Source organism: Tripterygium wilfordii, chromosome 15 (assembly GCF_013401445.1).
Source record: "Tripterygium wilfordii isolate XIE 37 chromosome 15, ASM1340144v1, whole genome shotgun sequence".
Classification (NCBI taxonomy): domain Eukaryota; kingdom Viridiplantae; phylum Streptophyta; class Magnoliopsida; order Celastrales; family Celastraceae; genus Tripterygium; species Tripterygium wilfordii.
Genome location: NC_052246.1, coordinates 6,707,726 through 6,727,900, shown reverse-complemented (window position 1 = coordinate 6,727,900; position 20,175 = coordinate 6,707,726). Strand labels below are relative to the sequence as shown.

Below are 20,175 nucleotides of genomic sequence, written 5' to 3'. Positions count from 1 at the left end.
CAAAAATTTAAAAGGTAATAATATGTGAACAGACCCCCAAATTTTGTTAAATTACATTTAGACCCGTCAGTTATTAAAATATCCTTTTGACACAGTATTTCGCAAATCTTGCAAATTCAGTTATTCGTGAAGCTGTTGGCTCTTCATTTCTCTGGCCAGACTCAGTCCCTCCCTCTCTCTCTGTGCTGTTGACAGGGAAAAAACCTTCTGTTCAGGTACTTCATCTCTCTCGCTCTGTCTCTATATTGTGTGTAATGTACGCGTATAGAAATGGACCATTTTTTAATTTCCAAAACTATTTTGCGGGTGATTGCTATTCATTCATTGTGTCTAGTGAACAATCGATCGAGGATCTGATGCTTGGTTGTTATGTGTCAATGCTTCAAGAATTGTGGGTATTTTGCAATGATAGATGTCTGGCTGATTACTTTATATACCTGTAAAAGTGGAGATAGTGGAGTGGACATCCTTGTTTTAGTAATTTTACTTGCTCTTTTCAGTGTTGAAATATTTTGATCAAGAATTTATCCTCTCGCAACAGAAGTACTTACGTCTTTAATTCAACTATCTGTAGATTGATATATCATGAAATATTTTGCTTTTTTTTTTTGTTTAAATAATATCTAGTTGTACAATATGAACTGAGAATGAGTTGATTAAGTCTGGTATCGGTATGGCTTGCCATTTTTCTTTCTTCTATCTGCCAACTCTGGTCATGGAAAGGAGGAAATTGGGGAGATGAGTCTGTTTCCCCTCATTCTTTGGCAATCAGAAACCTCAAGTTTAGTGCTAAGGGGATACATTGCACTATTTAAGTTCTAAGTTTTTTGGTGCCTTGATTAGCCATAACCCATAAAGTCCAAATTGTAAAACGCTGAGGAAATAAGTCGGGAAGTTAAAGATCATTTGGTCCGTCTCCTGTCATTGTAAGGCTTTTGGTGGTCATGGATGGTCTTAATCTTCCACATATCTGTATATTGTTCATATAAAAATACTGAATATGTTGGTGTAATAGAACATTTTGGTACAATTAGATGCAATTTGTCCAACCTCTATTGGGAAAGGTTCAAGTTTCTTGACAAGTAACGAATTTTGATTTTTATTTAAAGTATTCTGAAAGTTTATGCATGCTAATGATAATAAGGGAATATGAATTTGGACCTGGTTGATGGTTGATTGCCAGTCTGCTTCTTAAGCTTCCCAATTTATTGAAGCTAGGGCTAGGCTAATCTGAGCTTAGCCAAAACATCACGGGGAGGTCATGTTAATGACTTGGATAACAAATTGAAAACAAAATGAAAATATTTTTGTAAATATTTTACCATGAATTATGTTGCTAATCACACTGTTTTCTGGTATTTTGTAATGTAAATTCTTTTTTTATTTATTTATTTTTTGTATTGTTGCAGGGCAGTGCAAGGATGCTGGGAATTCGCTGGCTTCTCATCTTTTGATCTTTTATTCTGCAACACGATTATTCTTTTGTACAGTAAGTTACTTTTGATAGTTTATAATTGCAGAATTGCACTACGAGAACTGAAATAGAGTTAGTAATTGAAACATTGACAATGCATATTGAGGAACCAAAATATAACTATAGCATCATGAATATAGAGTGCACCAACCTTCTGTTGTCCAGAAATGGTAGTCCATCCAGGTTCTTTTGGCTAACCAACATTATCTGATTACCTTGTAAAGAACAAGTCCTAGAATTTCTATGTTCTGTCTCTGCTACAGCATGTGTAATTGCAAGGCTTTGATGATTTGAAGTTCTGTGTATATGAAAACGTGCTTGACCACCATATCATCCCTTCAGAAAACACGCATCAGCTCCTATTATTGGTCTACATTCCATCAAGAACCGTTTTTAGGTCCATCCAAACAGATGTACAACCTTTTAAAAACTGTCAACAAGGTATGAGAAGGTCTCCTTTTCATCAGTTCTGATTCCAGGTCCTGTACACTAACCACACATTTTGAACTCTTCTTGTACCTTCAGGTCCTTCACCATTCTTGATAATATCCAAATAATCTATTATGCTGCTTTCTGTATTGAGCTGTCAACTATGCTAATTGCCTCTGTAGACCATAGCCTTTTTGTATCCCTACCACATACTGGTTCCCCACTTTCTTTTGAACCTCAGACAGTCTGATTGTACTTATTAGTTCAGATATTCTCTTTTCAAGATCCTAAATTATGGATAGCCTGTTTCTAAATGTTCCTTGACAGCTGTACTTGTCTTCTGAATTTTCTGATGTGCTAGGTCCTTTATCCCCGCATTTAGAAGCAGATGCTAACGTCTTCCACTACATATTGCTGCTGCCTACATTTTCAAATTACAAAAAACATATGTTTGAAGGCCTGTCGAAGTTCTCTATTAATTCTAAACTTAATCTCTCTTGCTTTTCTGTCTCCTTCATTTTTCGTTCAGGACAAACCACACAATATGACCTTCAAGCTATGCCTTCCCAAGAATTAAAGATTTTAATTCTTGGAAAGCACTTAGTCCCATTTCTATTATTAATTAACTTGAATATGTCCATGGCAGCAGCAGCAGCTTTATGCCTTTTGGTTCTTAGGCTTTGTCCTGTAACTGGTTAGGGGCCGTTAATCTCTTTGTATCTCTTCACTCTCGTACTCTGCATCAATGAAGACTTGGGTAATTTGATATTGGTTTTGGTTTCCTCACAAGAACACCCACATGTAGAAATCTGGTTTTTGAATTCACGTGTCTCTCTAAACTAGCCTGCATATACATCGGTATACATCTCAATCATATCAGTTTTCTTAAACTATCATCCCCATCAGTGAACCTCATATCTGGTGAGCTGTCCTTTCTATCATCACCATCATATCATTCAGTTTTCTCTTTACAGGGTCTCTATCAACTTAATTTCATATGTAGCTATTAATGCATCCCAGCACTCTTAGCAGCAATTGCATCGCTTTTACCATCATAAAAATTACCTACTACTTTTGCTATGCTCATTGTGAACCTCGTGTCTATATGATCCTCATGAAGTTGAACCATACTTTTTGGCTACCAACAAAACACTTAATCATCATTTCCATATCATTTGTTAGCATTCTAATTCTGGCTTTAAACTGAAACCACTTGGCATAACTAAATCAGTGTCACATGTCTGCATTACAATTGCGGTCCATTATCTGAGATCCATACATATATTTTGAACTATGAACACTAGATCGTTCTGTTTTGTTGAATTAAAATCATTTGTATGTCTGAAAATTCTGTGCTACACCTCTTCTATGTGTGTCATATGCTGCCAAAAGCATGAATGTGTGGTAAAGAATTTTGAAGTGTTTAAATATGTAGATAAGTTTCCTAGTTGAATCAACAAATTGGTTGTGCATTGAAAAGACATAGCAAAGGGTAGCATAGAATGTTAGAAACATAGAATCAGGTCATTTGAAGTTCTTAATGCACTTAGTTTGAACTGAGGATGTTGACAAATATTAACATGCATCCGTGCAGCAAAATACATGATTTTATCTTTTGCGATCGTCTTAACATTCTCTGAAACTTATTCTATGTTACTTTTGCAGAGTGATCTTGCCACAGCTCCACCAAATATTGGTCTGTTGAACGTGAACTTATCCAGTGGTCATCCCTTATCCAGTGGTCATCCCTCAAGCTCAAATGTCCTCGAAGGAGCAGAAAGCTGGCACCACTTAAAAAGTGGGCAGTATGTTTGACCGCACAAACTGCAAATATAACCTTGAGTGATCAAGATAGGAAAACAAGGGAAGCAAGCAGACAAGTTTTATCTGCATTTAGTTTCAGTGTCGAGGAGGAGGATACTTGGAAAAGCATCTGGGCACATCCACTCACCCGACTGGAGTGAAAAGTGAAAAATTGAAGTCCCAAAGTATGAAACTGTTAACGAAAATTTGAAGTACTTGAGTCTAAGACTTTCCGACGATGATCTCTAACACTGTTCATAATTCTTTTCAAATACAAGTTGATTATATATGTTTTCACTGTATTAGGATAAGTCCTTGTCTCAGTTAATCAGGACTGGCAAGCTTCCAGTTCTGCGAACGATGTGTACTTTATTACTTATACTATAAGAACTCCTTAAAGTTCTTGCAACTACAGTTAAGTTTGATGAAAATTTAAAATTTGTATTAGGAGAAGGAGGCTATTATACAATTTTTTGAAATTTATGATCTTTAAGTAACAAGGAAAAGAAAGGATAGCCATTTGAGGTGACTGAGTTGTCTGGGGATGAATGTTTTCAGTTGAGAATTTAAGTTCAACTGTTTTATATATCGACACTTTGCGGTTAGCTTAGGTATTAGGAGAGAAGGACGATTGAACTATTTAGAGTTGGGTTTACATGGGCTTTCCATGATTCCAAGCTTGTCATAAAACAACAAATTAAGAGAAAGAAATGGCGAAATCAATGGTATTTGATCCTACAAGACCGTTGTTTGCGTGTATTTAATTAGCATTCAATATCGTTCACGTCTAAAATTAGCCACAACAAGTGCAATTGAATAGGCAAAGTCTCTTTTGAAACTGACACACACACACGTAATAAAAAGCACTAAACTATATATATAAGCAGAGGAGAGGCCACACACCACACCTGTTGTATGCTAAACAAAAGCCAGAAAGAAAGAAATATCGATCAATCATGGCCAACACCAAGACGACTACTACTACTACAACACTAATTTTAGCAATTCTTTGCCTCCTCCTTGTAGTCCAGGTACTTAATTTGTCCTTCTGCAGTGAACAAATTTAAGCTTCAATAGTTAATTATGTGATTTTTACTTGTTTTTATTGACTATTTTCAGCTGGAGGTGCATCCAGTTGCATCACAAAAAATAGGTAAAAATCTCTTATAAATATAGCATATATGCAGTTGCATATATATATATATTTTTTTTCTTTTGTTATAGTGTTTTTTTTTTATACAATGAATGAATTGAAAATGGGTGGGTGGCAGATTGCAAATCAAAATGTGAGTACAGGTGCAGCAAGACATCAAGGCACAAGATGTGCATAAGGGCATGTAACACTTGCTGTGAGAGGTGCAACTGCGTGCCGCCCGGAACTTCTGGAAATGAAGATGTCTGCCCTTGCTATGCTAATATGACCACCCACGGTGGTAGACACAAATGTCCTTAATTTAATTTATTAATTAGTTAAGGACTAGTAACTATATACTCTTTATATGTATGCATGTGTTCGATTCCGAGCTATATATATATACGTGCATATGAAAATGTTGTTTGGATTGGAGATAAAAAGTACTATGATAAGATGAATTGGTGCTAGTACTATGTATCCATGAATTCAAGTAGTTATGTTCTGTCAGCGGTTTTGGAGCCAGGGAGAGAATGTCAGGCAGAAGCCAATTGTCCACCACATAGCTAGAGGGTATGATCACCATGCGTCAATTCTCCACCAGATCCAAGAGAGAGAGAGATAGAGACCATAACAATTAACAAAATCCACAAACAGCACAAGTAGGAGACCTGAATGTAAAATTATATTCAATCTACTAGCCGATGTTGCAGGCTCTAGCAATTAATGAAAAATGTGATGCATTAACACAGGCAGATGAGCAAAGGAAATGAATAACAAATCAAACCAAAGTTTGATGAAAAAGGTAACACTGCCATCAGGAATTTGAGAGAAAACTCTCTAGGATTTCAATATGTTTGATAAAATGATAGATAATGACCACTAGGGTTGGCTACAACCTTAATAGAAGCTAAAACGTAAAATACAAAATTACAAAAATACCCTCAAAACATAAAAAGACATGTTTGAGCTCCTAAACGATGGAATTTGGTGAAACGAGTGTGGAGCCAAGAGCCAAGCACATGGTTCGGTTCAAAAAGCCATTTCGCTTCGGCCAGTCAAATTTCATCGAATTCGAATAATGTTTGCCAAAAACAATTCCCAATTCAGTCCAATCATTTTTAAGTCCATTAAAATGATTTCTACTAGGTAGTAAAACCTGTAAGTAACAGCAACTTCAATGGCAGCAACCTAACAGCCTTATTTAGCCCTATTTCAAACATAAATTAAGAGTTCATTCGTTGTTACTTAGGTCCCCTTGGTCACCTTTTAGGAACGGAGTTCGGGTTGCCTAGGCTTGACCCCACCCACTTTTGTTCACTAATTTGAACTAGAGATATAAGTTAGAGGTTGTAACCACTTGGTCTTATTGAAGTCAAGACAAACGTCGGTCTGACACAATTTAGTCGAGTGGTTTATTAAAAAAAATAACTCTCATCATATTGAAAACGCGTTTTCTGAGCCTAACAACCATGAGTGATAACTTATAAAAAATAAATCAATCCAGACCCGTAGAACATAATAGATAATATAATATTTTCAATGTGTTTGGTCTGAGAATTTCAACATGATAAGAAACGAGAGGATATAAAACAAAAGCCATGGGTAAAAAAGCAAGTTCCTTTATAAAGTTTATTATATATCCATAAGCTATCTGTAAAGTGACTTGGAGAATTATCAAACTTTACCCATGCCAACAAAAAATTGAACAAGTTACAAGTATATCCAGTATCGAGTGAACAATTTATGTGGAATCCCCAAATCTTCTTGTTTTTTTTTTATGATGCGTTTGGTACGAGGGTAATGAGGTGTAATAATTACAAGGGTAATTAAATTTTAAGTTTACTCGTGTTTGTTATGTTAGTATAACTTTTACTCCTGTAATAAATTTTAGTAATTGAACTTATTTTTTACACATAAAGTTTACTAGTGGGGGGACCTGGGTAATAAAAAGTAATGAGAAGTTTTACTCCAACTTATTACCCCTTTAAATAAAAAATTCTAAAAGCCCATAAGTTATATATACATACATATATATATATATACACACACATATACAGAGACACATATATATACACACACACATATATACACACACACACACATGCACTGTCTGTGTATATATATACATATATATATATACACACATATACATACACACACATATATATATACATATGCACTGTCTATGTATATATATACATATGTATATATATACACATATACATACACACACATATATATGCATATGCACTGTCTGTGTATATATATACATACATACATATATATATATAATACACACACATATATACATATACACAGACACATATATATATACATATGCACTGTCTATGTATTACACACTGTCTGTGTATATATATACATACATACATATATATATATAATACACACACATATATACATATACACAGACACATATATATATACATATGCACTGTCTATGTATTACACACACACACACACACACACACACACACACACATATATATATATAATACACATACATATATACATAATACTCATACATATAAATATAAATATATGCATATTATATATATATAAAAATAAATAATATCGGGCTTGGGTTGGGTTGGGCTCGGGCTGGGCCAAAATTGGCCCGAGGTGTCAGGCTTTGGGTTGGGCTAACCCAAAAAATAGAGCCCATGCCTGCCCAAGGGGTCGGGCAGGGCCTGGCTCGGACCTAGGCCCACGGGTCAAATGGTGACCCCTACTCTTGTGTTACGTCTTTGCCATGGATTTGACTGTTTTCAAATTATTTTGTTGAAATTGTTAACGATTGTTGTTATATATATATATATATATATATATATATATATATATATATATGTCTGGCTGTGTGTGTATATATATGCATATGTATCTATATTTTTAAAATGCGTGTGTATATATATGCATATGTATCTATATTTTTAAAATTTTGGTACATGATAGTCGTAACAATAAAAAACATAATCTCACTTTTTTCTAGTTTGGTTCATTACAATAATAACAAACAAGGGTAATGGTATTACACCAGTAATGTATAGTCGTAACAAACAAGAGTAATGAATACTTGGGTAAATTTTACCCTTCTTTACCAAACAAGGGTAACACTTATTCTCCATAATTGTTATTACCCTTGTAACATTTACATGGGTAACAAATTATACCTCCAAATTTTTACCCCCATACCAAACGCACCCTTAGGTGCAAGGAATCAAGAGTGGAAAGCCAAACCAATTTATTACCAAGAAAAGTTTTCAAAACAATCTCTATTTCATGACAATTGACAAGCAGTGAGACAGTTACCATTATCAGTTTGTTGTAATGTCAACAATTAAACTTTTATACTAGAATTACACACTACTACTAATTAATTATAATGGACAAGATTTTGCTACAAGCCATCAAAGCGTCCAAAGAGATGGCTCATTTGGTCACTATTCACTGGTAGCTCAAAATCATGAGAAATTGACTGTGAAACGACATCGTTCACTTCATCATGAGTTGCAAGTAATTCATCTAAGTTGTTCCAGTCAAAATTGTAGTTCAAATTGCTTCTTTCTTCTTCACAATCAACTTCTTTTGCTGCCAAAATGGTCGTCGAAAGGGTCGCCGGGCTCTCGAGTCGGGGAATCTCAGAGAGTAGTTGGTTATGATTCTGGTGGCCAAAACGATCAAATTGTTGTTGTTGAAAAGTACTTAGAACTTGACTTGGGTCATGCATGGTGGTTATTAGTGCATCTGAAGGAGGAGGCCTAATGCTGATGTTATGGTATGAATGAATATTATTCCAAGCTTCATAACCTGGCCTTTGGTTTGGACTTGATTTCTTGAACGCTCTGCACACAACCCATCCTTCTTCCTGCAATATTGATGATTAAATCAATCAATTATGTGAGAATTCCTATATATATATATATATATGCATATATAATTCTAGTTCGCTCTTATTATACAATTTTCTTCTCAAAACATTTGGACTGATAATTTTTTCCAATCTGAAACACGCCTCACAAACGAGAAATTTGAAAAACTTTTTGTTATCAAAATCCATTAATCATATAAATAGATTAACTTGCCTGACGGGGTCCATTAGGGCATGTTTGAAGACTATATTCATGAATAATCCAGTCAGTTTTGGTTCCATTAGGTGCACGACCTCTATAGAAAACGAGGGTCTTCCTCATCCCAATAATCTTGTCCTTTGAAAGAACTGCCTTGTCCCTTCCCGTTGCCTTCCAAAATCCGGTGGCGGTGGCTCTGTTGGTTCGAGTTCCGGTCGGATACTTCCTGTCTTTGTGACTGAAGAAGTACCACTCATTCTGTTCATCGTTCCCTTGCTTGCACCTATCTGTATAAAACGAGGCAGCAGAGAATTTTAATTGTGAAACCAAATAACTTAATTGTTTTCTAGTTTTTATTATCTTCTTATGTAATTTAGGTCTATTTCCATTTCTCGTGTTTTCCACCTAATATTAATGCATGCACTTTTCTACATGCAATTTGATTGTTATCAATTTATCATTATTTGAGTTTCTTCCCAAAAAATTTAGTTGGGGTAGGTTTCATGATTTCATAGAAATTAGAAAATCAATGAGAATCAATTTCATCATATATACTGCTAATATTTAGTCAGATCTTCCTCTTCTTTTTTTACTATCTCTTACATGAATTATCTTTTCTTCTCTTTTCCTTTCCTCATCGCTTTAATGCTATCTTTACAAAGTAAGTGCAATCTTTATGGAGGTGGCGGCATGCATGCATAATGAAATTTTGACTATGAAAAACCAGATCATCTTTTATTTGTTTCCCACCTAAGTTTACATTTAGCTACAAACATAAATAGAAGTAGGTCCATATATATAATGACACACACACATATATGTGTGTATATATATAGAGAGGAATTCTCCTATAATCGGTCCTAAAATGATGTTGTAACTTTTAGGGTGCAAAACATTTTTAAAAAAATTTGAAAAAATATATTTGTATCTTGATCGGTTTTACGAACCTAACGATAAATTTTTGTTCCAAAAAAAAATCAAATTTCACATAAAAATTGAATAATAATTCTGGATGGTTATATATATAACATGTTGATAACACGTGTAGTGTTGGAATATAATCGCAATATATACCTTGGATGTCCCATGGCTCCATTTTGTGGAGGTTAATGTCAACAATAACACCAAGATCGATTTTGAGGGACTTGATTTTCCTCATAAGGTAGTAGCCCACTAGTTCTTCCTCCGTTGGGTGGAATCTAAAGCCAGGAGGGACACACGATTCCATCGCCATTAATTCTTTATTGATCACTTCAAATAAATATTCTATTCTCCAGTAACCTGTTACATATTTATATAAGAGCCAGAGCATGTTCAACATATATATAAAATGACAAATACAAAAAAAAGGGGGGGTTTGTTTCACACATGCATGCTTTTTAACTCTTAGATAATTATACGGACAACATTATTGTCCTAGAATGTTTTATAGCAAAGAATAATAATAAAAGTTTGCATGAAGTAATTATTAATTAGGGAAAGTATATGGAAGACAAAAGTAGTTATCACGGCCGGAAAGCTTGACTTTTGATGGCACGACCATGATGTTATATATGTTTAATTATGTTGCTTTGAGTGCAATGCACTTTGTGTTGGTTGTGATGATGGTCGATGGACATATCACAAATTCTTTTCACACAATCCACATTACGAATACGACCCTCAATTTCCCTATCTAGCTACTGGTCCTGGATTTTCTACTGGAAAAAAAAAATGAAAAAGAAGAAGGGTTTCTCCTTCACTTTCTTAATTTGATCAACAATATGTAATTTATCTGGATATAAGTTCATGAAGTGCTCCAATAACTAATCAATTATGATTGTTGAATAATAACAACTAATTAACTAAATTAGCTATTCTTTTACATCACTTTACTCTGTAGAACATGAGTTCGTGAATTCTCGCCAACCCTTCGTTCATAATCTAATATATATACACACACATAATCACTAACTACTCAACTTCAACTATATCTCGATATAATATACAAGTTAGGTTATATATATCATATATGTGTTACCGTTAAACACGGTTTCACGAAACTTCTACTAGGCTACTGCCATTACTCCTATTTCCCTGACATACGTGGTTGACGTCACAAATCACAAGAGCGAATACATATACATATATATACATCTGCCTATCACACAAAATTATACATATACCTATATACATACACACACACATACACATGTACTCACAGGAAAATCAGAGACCGAGGACGTTGAGTTCGCACTGAACCAGCTAACACAGAGATCTAGAAGAGAGAGAGATGCATATAAACAATATTGTAGAGAGAAACTTAAAAGGGTTGTGAATGTTGTTGGTTAAAGATGAATGTGTAGATATATACATGGTTTATATGTGTGTATATATATATATATATATATATACACACACACATATAAAGAAAGGTTGGTTATTGATTGCGCATGAGGGTGGGGGTGGCAGATGAATGAATTGAAAGGGTTTGTTTGTTTGGACGGCGTGATGGACACCATGTTTTCACGCCACCTCCCACCGCTATTTTGTGTCCTAAGCTTATACCTTTCTTTTTTTTTTTCTTACTTTTATGAACACCAAAAAAAAAAAAAAAGACTTGCACACATATGAGCATATGTCTTCAACCAATATAAACTATATATGTCGCATTCAGACTGTCTCCTCCCACAATCCAGCTCTCTCCACTCTCTGGTCTGTTTGGTGTGCCGCCCTTTCACATTTGGCACCATACACGCGTCGACACGTGGTTTCCACGTCGTAAATCCACCCTGTCCTTTTCTATCTTCTAATCATTAGATTTGGGTCTACTTGTTTCCTTTACCCCACATGACTAAACGAGTCCCACTTAATTCACGCCCTCTCATTTCAGACATACTCAGTCTACCTTGTTTAAGCCTCCTCTCTTGCTACCTAGCTCCTTAATTAGTGTCCGTACAAGAAAAATTAATTCTATAGGTTGATTAACTCTATCTAGAACAAATTCACATCATTCGCTAATTAGAAAAAGTAGAAGAAGAAATATATATATATTCACAATCATAGAGCTACTAGCAGTCCTGTAAAACTCAAGAAAGGGTAACAAAACTTTTGGCCAATGGGTGTCAATCAAAGGAGTTTCGACGGTCAAGTTAGTGAGGTTGAGGGTTTGAAATCAATGTCGTGCAGACCTTAAATCCAAAGTAAATAATACTTCAAATAGTTTGAGCCAGACTTACATCTCACATCCTTCTTCTACTTCTCCCTACTTTCTTCAAATTATAATTATAAATAGACCACCCACAAGATGCACAAGATGAAGGATACCATGACCGTAACTCATTCAGTCTACTTGTTGAGTCTCGCATAACCTAGCCAAGAAATGCGGGAGAGTATTGTGATTGGACCTCTATTTTGAGGTCCTAATACCATCGAATTAGGAGGTTCTAGTGTTTATAGTAATGCATTTGTGTTTAAATAAAGTAATTTTACCCTTATACATGTTTCCCGTTGGTTTTGCAGGAAATCGGGCTTAAATGACTGAATTGGGCACCTTTGGAGCTGAAAGAAGAAACTTGGATTCAGCAAGTGTCCGGACACCTGTCCGGACAGTGGGTGTCCGGACACCTCAAGTGCCGTCCGGACGCTTTCTTCACAAACTGAGACAGAGGCTTCAAAGTTGATGGACGCATGAAGTGTCCGGACACCTGTCCGGACACCACCGCGGAACTGCAATTTTTCTGCACTAGAATTTTAAGGGCATTTGGGGTAACTCATGCTTGTAACCAATGGGGAACGACTTTATAAGGGTAGATAGGTATTTTCTATTGTAAAAAGATGAGAAAACCCTAAGATTGGGTCTTCTTCCTTCTCATAATTCATCTCCTCCAACTTCTAGCCTCCATAGTTTTTCTCTCTTTCTCTCTCTAGGGTTTTACTTAGTTCTTGTGATCTTGATTGTAAACATTGGTTTTTATCTATAAAATTGATGTTTACTCTCATTATAATGAGTGGCTAAGTTCCCTTTCTAGTTTCTAGTCCCGAATGGTGGTTGCTCAGTTTCGATTACTCAAGGTATGTTCAAAGAATCGTAGCTTCGATTTCTCTCTTTTAATTTCGTGATAGTTGTGTGATTGGATCTATGGGAATGACATATTTGATTGTATTCTTGGATTGTCTAGTCTAGGGATTGCATCTAATGTGTTCGATTGAGAATTGTTAAACCCATTGCATGATTTCCTTAATTAATTGAGTTTTTCATTGCATAGCTATTAATTATGTGTATTGATGATGGGGTTTTGGGTTAATTTAGGAATGTGCATGGGAGAGTTATGGTTAATTGATCTTTGAGTGTGAAACTAGGGTGTTAGCCAAGCCGAGCCCCAAGGGGGAACATTAATCCATAATATTAGGTGCTTATCCCTTTGCGTTCATCGTAGATTAAGAGACCCGATGGCCTACATGTATGAATTGAAGTCTTATATCCCAATTCTCTTTGCATATGCATGATTGATAGTATCACACAATGCATTGTGTATGGTTGTGTGTGTTTGCAATGATACCTTGAGTATGAGAACCGAGTAGCCACCGGGACGGACTAGAGACTAGGTTTTTAATTAATTGTTTTAAATCTAATTTGTGCTTACTTTGATTACAAAATCGCTCATGCTACCGAGTCATTCGGCCCATTTCTTTTACTTGCTTTTATTTGATATTCATTGTGTTTATTAGTGTTAGCTAGTCATTTGCATATCATTAACTTCAAATTTGCATTGCTTCCTCGTGGATCGATACCGGACTCACCGGTTTATTACTTGACGATACCCTACACTTGGGGTAAGTACACACACGCACTTTGGTGTCGGTCATATTGGAATGACAATATCTCATATCACTTGGAGAGTTTCAAGTGATGTGGTTTCTAAGTCAATCACAACACCTCAACACTTGAACATCCTTTTAATAATTAAGGACAAAGTTCTAAAGCGAACAATACCTCAAATAATTTAAGCCAAACTTCTATCTCACCTCCTTTTCTCCTTCTTCCTACTTTGTTCAAATTATAACACTTTTATGATTTAATTGTCGCATTCGTCCTGTCGCATGCTTCCAAATGACTCCCTTTTTAAGTTAAAGCAAAGCATATATGTTAACCATCAAGCGCACTTGAAATTAAGCAATCAAATTAATCTCCTTGGATTAAATCAAATCAATTGTTTATCCTTGGAAGGGCCCAATTAATATAGTAAGTTAAAAATTAATGCATATGATGAACACAATCTGATAAGTCATAATATCATTCTGATGCGATGAACCGACTTTACCTTTCTATAAATTCTTTAATGTGAATAAATGATTTTCTATTTTAAGTATACCACAATTCAAAACATGGTAATTATAATATATATTAGAACCTTCTTTGGTAGGCTAAATTTCTCTTTCAATTTTGATTACCAATTCAATTGGGCTCACTCATCATTTCACTTTGAAAAGTTGTCATCAAATTATAATAAATAGCAAACCATTCATTATGGGAAAAACTCAATATTAATGTAATCAAATTTTTGTTGAAGAGTGTAGACAAATAATAGTACTAACAGAGAAGACTAATGCTTCTTATGCATATATACTTACTTAGAACCGTCTTCAATATTTGAAGTCTGAAAGTGACTCTTCTAGTGTTACACGAGTAAACCAAATACAACAGTCTTATGCATCACCAGCATTTTTTATCCTAACTATCTCAAATGATGAGATTGGCGCATAAGATTTCAATTGGATTATGTGGGACATGTGAGACCCATGATTTCACGTCATAAGCATCCTTCTCAACATTTTGGTTAACTGGGAAAAACACTGAGATTCTGTTGGATTCTTCTGCATTGGACAGAAGATCTTCAATTCTGGCTCCTTCTGATACTCAGTCCCATCAGCTATGCCAAAAATATATGTTGGCTGTCTTCTGCTCTGGACAAGAGATCTCACAAATTTGACTATTGGGAACATGAGTTTTGTGGTTCTGGATGATGAATTTGTAGGTGTGCCAAGGCTTGCTGTCAGCCCAAAGGATTTTGATGGGGATTTGCACTGAGTCTGACCTTTACACCAAACGGACTGTGCGCACACAAGACTGCTAGCTCAAGGTTTACCTTTCGGGAAAAATACTTAAAATTCTTGAAGTGTCAATCTAGAAAAAAGCAAGAAATAGAAGACAAATTACCGGAATAAAGAGAAGCTCTGATGGAATGAAATGAAAACCAATACATTGTTGGAATTTATGAGGATCTTCATTGAAAAGGGAGCTTTACAAGCTAAAATAAGACATAACCTAGGGGGTTGAAAAGATAAATCTAAAGATTAGTTGACACGGAGCCACGCTAAGTAAAAAGATAAGTGACCGGAGCCATGCCTAAGAAACAATAAAGGAAGACACTGGGTATATGTTTGATGCGGGGTCGTTGTAAGCTTCTATTCTCTCTTCTTTTATAGTGCTAAGTAATGGACACTTTCTCTTCTGTTCTTCTTCACGTATTCTGTCGTGAGACATCATGGGGATTGTGGTAAAACCACTTTCTTGTTGCTAAATGGAGTGACTGGGTTAGCAGGCTTCATAACCGCAACATTCTCTTGGAAATGGGGATGATGGCAACATCTCTCAGGTCATGCTTCTTCTTCAAGGAGGATATAGATTCACTTGAAAGTCGTGACAATATCTGCTTCGTGAGTATTCAGGCTTCATGGTTGAAAATATGATAACATGGCTAACAGTAATCATTTCGTTGCTACTTCTGCACGAAAGATCGTGTAAAAAATGGCCTTCTGTGTTGTGTAGGTGATAGTTATGATAATACCTATTGTTTTTGGTAGAAATATCCCCCTCTTAAGCTTTCTTTTGATAAATAATGAGTGTATTTATGTGTTGATTTGTATTTTGATAGGTTGATTGCGGTTTGGATGAAAAGCGACGGAAAAAGGGCTGAATTGAAGAAAATGTCCACCGACCTTCGTGTGTTCAAATAGTCATAACTTTCTGTCACGTTATTGGAATTGAGCGCAACAAAAGGCATTGGAAACTAGACATCTCAAGCTTTCCGTAGAATCTAAAATCATGCAAATCGAAGGTCATATGGAGAAGTTATGGTCATTTGAATCATGTGCCTAGGGGTAACGCGCCTAGGCGCACAAATTGTGCACGCCCAGGATCACTCCTGCACGCCCAGTCCAGAGAGTTGGACTTGAATTTTAAGTTGTGCACGCCTAGGCGTGAAAACAACGCGCCTAGGCGTGAAAAGCAATTTTCTGAGGTGTTTTAAGTCGCGATTTGTCCGAGCTACGGGAGACTTTAGACCTAGAACAGATTTCTGGAGAGCGAAAACAGAGGGGGAAGGTGATTCTTGGAGCTAGGAGGAGAGATTCTTCAACTCCACTTGAATCTACTCAACTCATTGGGTTTATTCATGCCTTTCTCATCTATTCTCTTGTGTTTTTCTCTCATTATGTGTAACTAAACCTCTTGTGCCAAGGCTAGGATGAAGCCTTGGGTTTGATGACTTTGTTTATGACTTGATTTACATACATATGAGTTGATTTGGGTATAAATCTTGTGTTTCTATATTTGATTGCAATTTCTTCATGCTTGTGGTGTTTGGCCAACACTTTAGGTTTTTGGATGAAATTGTTTGGAGAATTTGCTTAGACAATAATATGTCAAGTAGATTATGCTTCTTGAAACACTTGATTATGAATATGTCTCCCTTTAATTAGGTGACAATTTGTATGAATCCTAATCTCCATAGAACTTCATGAATTCCTATGCATGTTTAGACCAATAAGATGGCTAGAATGTACTTAGGAATATCCGACCTAGACCAATAAGATGGCTAGTAATCGATTTTAGGGAGATTTGGCTTAGGTGCGCTAAAACCGACTTAGGTACGGATTCGTTATGCCCGAATTAGCAAATATGTGTGTGAATTTGTGTCATTGCAAGTCATTTCCCAAGGGGGATTCCAAAGCCTTGGTGTTCAACTCATTTGCATTAGTTGCATCCCTATTCTAAGAAAATACCAAAAATACTTTGCTCTTTACTTGTCTTAGTTTAATTACCAACCCAAACAATCTTGAGTTGATCTTTACTTTGTTTGCATTGTACATACATACATACAAGTATACATTTGGATTAGACATAACTCCATCCCTGTGGATTCGACCCTTGCTTATCATTGTGCTGTAGTCGCCGACTAGTACACTTGCTAGTAAGGTTAATTTAGACCCAACAGTAGGACAAACGTGGCTTGAGCTTTGTGGACTCTTGCTTCAGTTAGAAACAAATTTGAGAGAAAACAGGGACGTTGTGCTAACAGACTTCTGTTTCTCCTGGACACTCTCTAATATAATCTTGCAGAAATCTCGGTTTTCATCCAACAAACCACTTTTAAAACAATTATCCATTAAGACCATGACTCCCTGATTTGTAGTCTTTTAGACAATAAATCTTGAAAGCCCTGATTTTCAGGAACTAATTCTTGGATTTTAGGTCAGCAATCAATTATAATCCTGCAAAATGAACAACAGTTAGTATAAAAACATCCCTTGCCCTCGCCACATGTCACCAGGAGATTGGTTGCTCTTTGTAAATTATGGGACCTGTCTTGCCACGTGCCACATGACGTGTACGGCTCAATTTTGGTATAAACAATTCTCATTCTACATGCTTTGTAAAATAAAAAACTAATCGCTTTTTTTTATTACCTTTTTCAAATTATGAATTGAAAACAAAAACAAAAAACAAAATAAATAGAAAACACACAAGAGTTGTACATAAAACTGAGCTTTTATCACACTATTCGAACTCGAGCACGGTTCGGCTCGATTTGTCATGAGTTCGAGTCGAGCTCGAATTGAAGCTTATTTTTATTTTTATCTTGAATTCCATTTGAAGCTTATTTTTCTTTTTATCTTGAATTAGAGAAAATTCATATTCGACTTGTCAAGTTTGCAAGAAGGTTAAATTATATTATATATATTAAAATATTTAATTTATATGATAAAATTATGAATATATTATTGAATATAATATACATTCAGAAAATATATATAATTTATTCAAATAATATCTGAATCCATTAAACAAGCCGAACTCAAGCTTGGTATAACTAGCTCTCGAGCCGAGCTTGAGCTCAAACCTATTATAATAATAACGAGCCAATCTAGACCATGCCAAAACTAGGCTAGGCTCGTATACATTATAATATACATTCAGAAAATATATATAACCAGATTGGTGCCCGCGCGTTGCTGCGGGTTTTGTATTTGGTTGGTTATGGAGTTATAGGTTTGTAGTTGTGTTGTTGTGGTTGTGTGTAATCTATTGTTTGAATCGTATTTAAGGTATTTGTTTGTTCCCTAATAATGTGAGTGTTTTCGAATTTTTTCTTGGAGTTAGTAGAATATTTGAAAGAAAGGTGCCAACAAAGAGGATCCCATTACTGTATCTAATATAAGTATTATGTTTTTTTGTTATAGAAAAGTCAGTCATTAGGTAGAAACTTTAGTATATGTACAATCATAAAGATTCATCATAGTGACAAAGTTTAGTATATGTACAATCATAAGGATTCATAATAGTCTGCAAAAATTCTTCCCAAGCTTTGTCATCAATGGTGTTACCGTTATCCTGTCAACGTTTTCTGTTAAGTAGCAAAATATTTTTCTTTTTTGCAGCCATTGCAGACATTGAGACATAGGTCTAATCATATCGAAGTTAAGTGTTCTCAGCTGTAACCTGCACCAGTCCATGTGTTCGACATTACTCTTGATTTGATCTAGGTCTTCGTTTTTGTGTAGAGTATCTTGAATTTGGAGCACTTGGTCTGCGACAGTAGTATTGGAGTATTTTTCCATCATCTGTTGTAGGTTAAGGTGGTTCTGGTAACCTCTTTCATATAGTGTCTTTAGTTGTGGGAAGTAGAACTTCTTGTTATGTTCTCCATATGTTGCTGGAACAACTTTTACATGGAGTAGTATTGTATCTTTCATCAGTTTGTCAACGGCATGTGTGATCATTTGCTTGTTCACATCTTCATTCTGGTTGATCAGCTGGACATCATTATAGTCATCATTTGTTGCAAGTTGGAATTGAAGACTTCTTTTCAATTGTGCTCGTTGTTGGTTGAGGTCCTCTGATGCGTCGATTAAGATTGATAGCTGGTTTTCTTGTAGATCTGGAGGATCTGTGGCAGCTGCTTCTAACCATGTTGCCAACCAATCGATGCTGCTTATAGCTTGAGCATATTTGGTTGGTGATAATTTATTCATGTCGAGCTTTCTTGTCAAAGTTTTTGTAAACATATTGTTGTGATTTCCTGCATAAATTTGAGGTAAGAAATTCAAAGATTAGGTTGTATTCATGGCTCTTAGACCCAATCTCCAATGTAGATTGTATTGTGAAATTGAGCAATCAATTGTCACCGTAAAGGTTCATGCAAGCAAGTCTCATATTGTCTTTTGCATTAAATCAGAGTGTGTAAATTTAATTTTCAGAAGTAATTGATATGATTTTGAGATGTGCATATAGATACGTGGGGGAAAGAGGATATGATATGAAAGAAGACAATTGCAAAGAATAAAAATGCTTGGAGGCTGTAAGCATGAACTTTGAAGTTGACTAATAATGAAAGGCGACAAACTGTTGAGGGAAAAATTTTATGAGATCAGTTCAGCACTCAGGAGGTGGTATTGATTTTCCATGTGAAAATGAAGTTAAGGAAGTGAATTGCAGAAGAATTTAAAGTATTGTACCTTTTTAGAATTTAAGTTGCAGCAGGATATCTTCAAGAGGTTCCTTAAATATTCGAGAATGCACAAAACCTCCTTTGTGAGCTGGTTGAGTTAGCAGCAGGTTCGTTTCGAATTTTGGGGTGGTGATTGCGTTGGTTATAGTTGTTGATTTTGATGACTGATATGTTTTGGATGCATTTGAATCAATACCTTACATTTGTAAGCTATATAGTGGTTTGATGATGCTTTATATTTTTTTGCTTTCTTTTCTTCTTGTCAGACATATTAAATTGATGTGTTGTTTGTGTTACTCGTGTAAAAAAGAGATTGGATTTTGTAGAAATGAGAGAATGGATTGAAGATGTTTTGTCATTGTCGATTCATGCACAGAAGTGGTAAGTACGGAAGGAATTAAACAAAAGTCTTTTTCTAGAGAGTGGAAAGATCGTGAAGCCTTGTTTTGAGATTTGAAGATGATGTCAAGATTGGTG

The 20,175-nt window shown here is 35.5% G+C and overlaps 2 protein-coding genes across 4 annotated transcripts; one reads left to right on the top strand and one right to left on the bottom strand.

Moving 5' to 3' along the window:
- The first annotated feature begins 37 nt into the window (after positions 1 to 37).
- Positions 38 to 5,307, top strand: LOC120016615 (gibberellin-regulated protein 2-like). Of its 3 annotated transcripts, XM_038869467.1 has the most exons (6): positions 38 to 215; positions 335 to 391; positions 1,410 to 1,489; positions 3,569 to 4,737; positions 4,826 to 4,859; positions 4,978 to 5,307. In XM_038869467.1, exons 4-6 carry the CDS (start codon positions 4,663 to 4,665, stop codon positions 5,157 to 5,159), a joined length of 291 nt encoding a protein of 96 aa, XP_038725395.1. In that variant the 5' UTR covers positions 38 to 215; positions 335 to 391; positions 1,410 to 1,489; positions 3,569 to 4,662; the 3' UTR covers positions 5,160 to 5,307. The 3 variants fall into 3 exon arrangements, with proteins under 3 accessions (XP_038725395.1, XP_038725394.1, XP_038725393.1); XM_038869466.1 differs by lacking the exon at positions 335 to 391; XM_038869465.1 differs by lacking the exons at positions 38 to 215; positions 335 to 391; positions 1,410 to 1,489; positions 3,569 to 4,737 and adding an exon at positions 1,497 to 1,915.
- Positions 5,308 to 8,095: 2,788 nt separating this feature from the next.
- LOC120017259 (NAC domain-containing protein 30-like) lies at positions 8,096 to 11,351 on the bottom strand. The gene is made up of 4 exons (XM_038870425.1): positions 11,128 to 11,351; positions 10,001 to 10,207; positions 8,942 to 9,213; positions 8,096 to 8,724 (listed from the first exon to the last, which is right to left on the bottom strand). Exons 2-4 carry the CDS (start codon positions 10,158 to 10,160, stop codon positions 8,257 to 8,259), a joined length of 900 nt encoding a protein of 299 aa, XP_038726353.1. The 5' UTR covers positions 10,161 to 10,207; positions 11,128 to 11,351; the 3' UTR covers positions 8,096 to 8,256.
- Positions 11,352 to 20,175: the final 8,824 nt, after the last annotated feature.

Coding starts and splice junctions, on each gene's coding strand:
- LOC120017259 (XM_038870425.1), bottom strand. CDS start 10,160: ATGGCGATGGAATCGTGTGTCCCTCCTGGCTTTAGATTCCACCCAACG. Junction 9,214..10,000: donor GGAGCCATGGGACATCCAAG/GTATATATTGCG, acceptor CGTTTTATACAG/ATAGGTGCAAGCAAGGGAAC. Junction 8,725..8,941: donor GCCCTAATGGACCCCGTCAG/GCAAGTTAATCT, acceptor TCAATATTGCAG/GAAGAAGGATGGGTTGTGTG.
- LOC120016615 (XM_038869465.1), top strand. CDS start 1,781: ATGAAAACGTGCTTGACCACCATATCATCCCTTCAGAAAACACGCATC. Junction 1,916..4,825: donor TTTTAAAAACTGTCAACAAG/GTATGAGAAGGT, acceptor GACTATTTTCAG/CTGGAGGTGCATCCAGTTGC. Junction 4,860..4,977: donor AGTTGCATCACAAAAAATAG/GTAAAAATCTCT, acceptor GGTGGGTGGCAG/ATTGCAAATCAAAATGTGAG.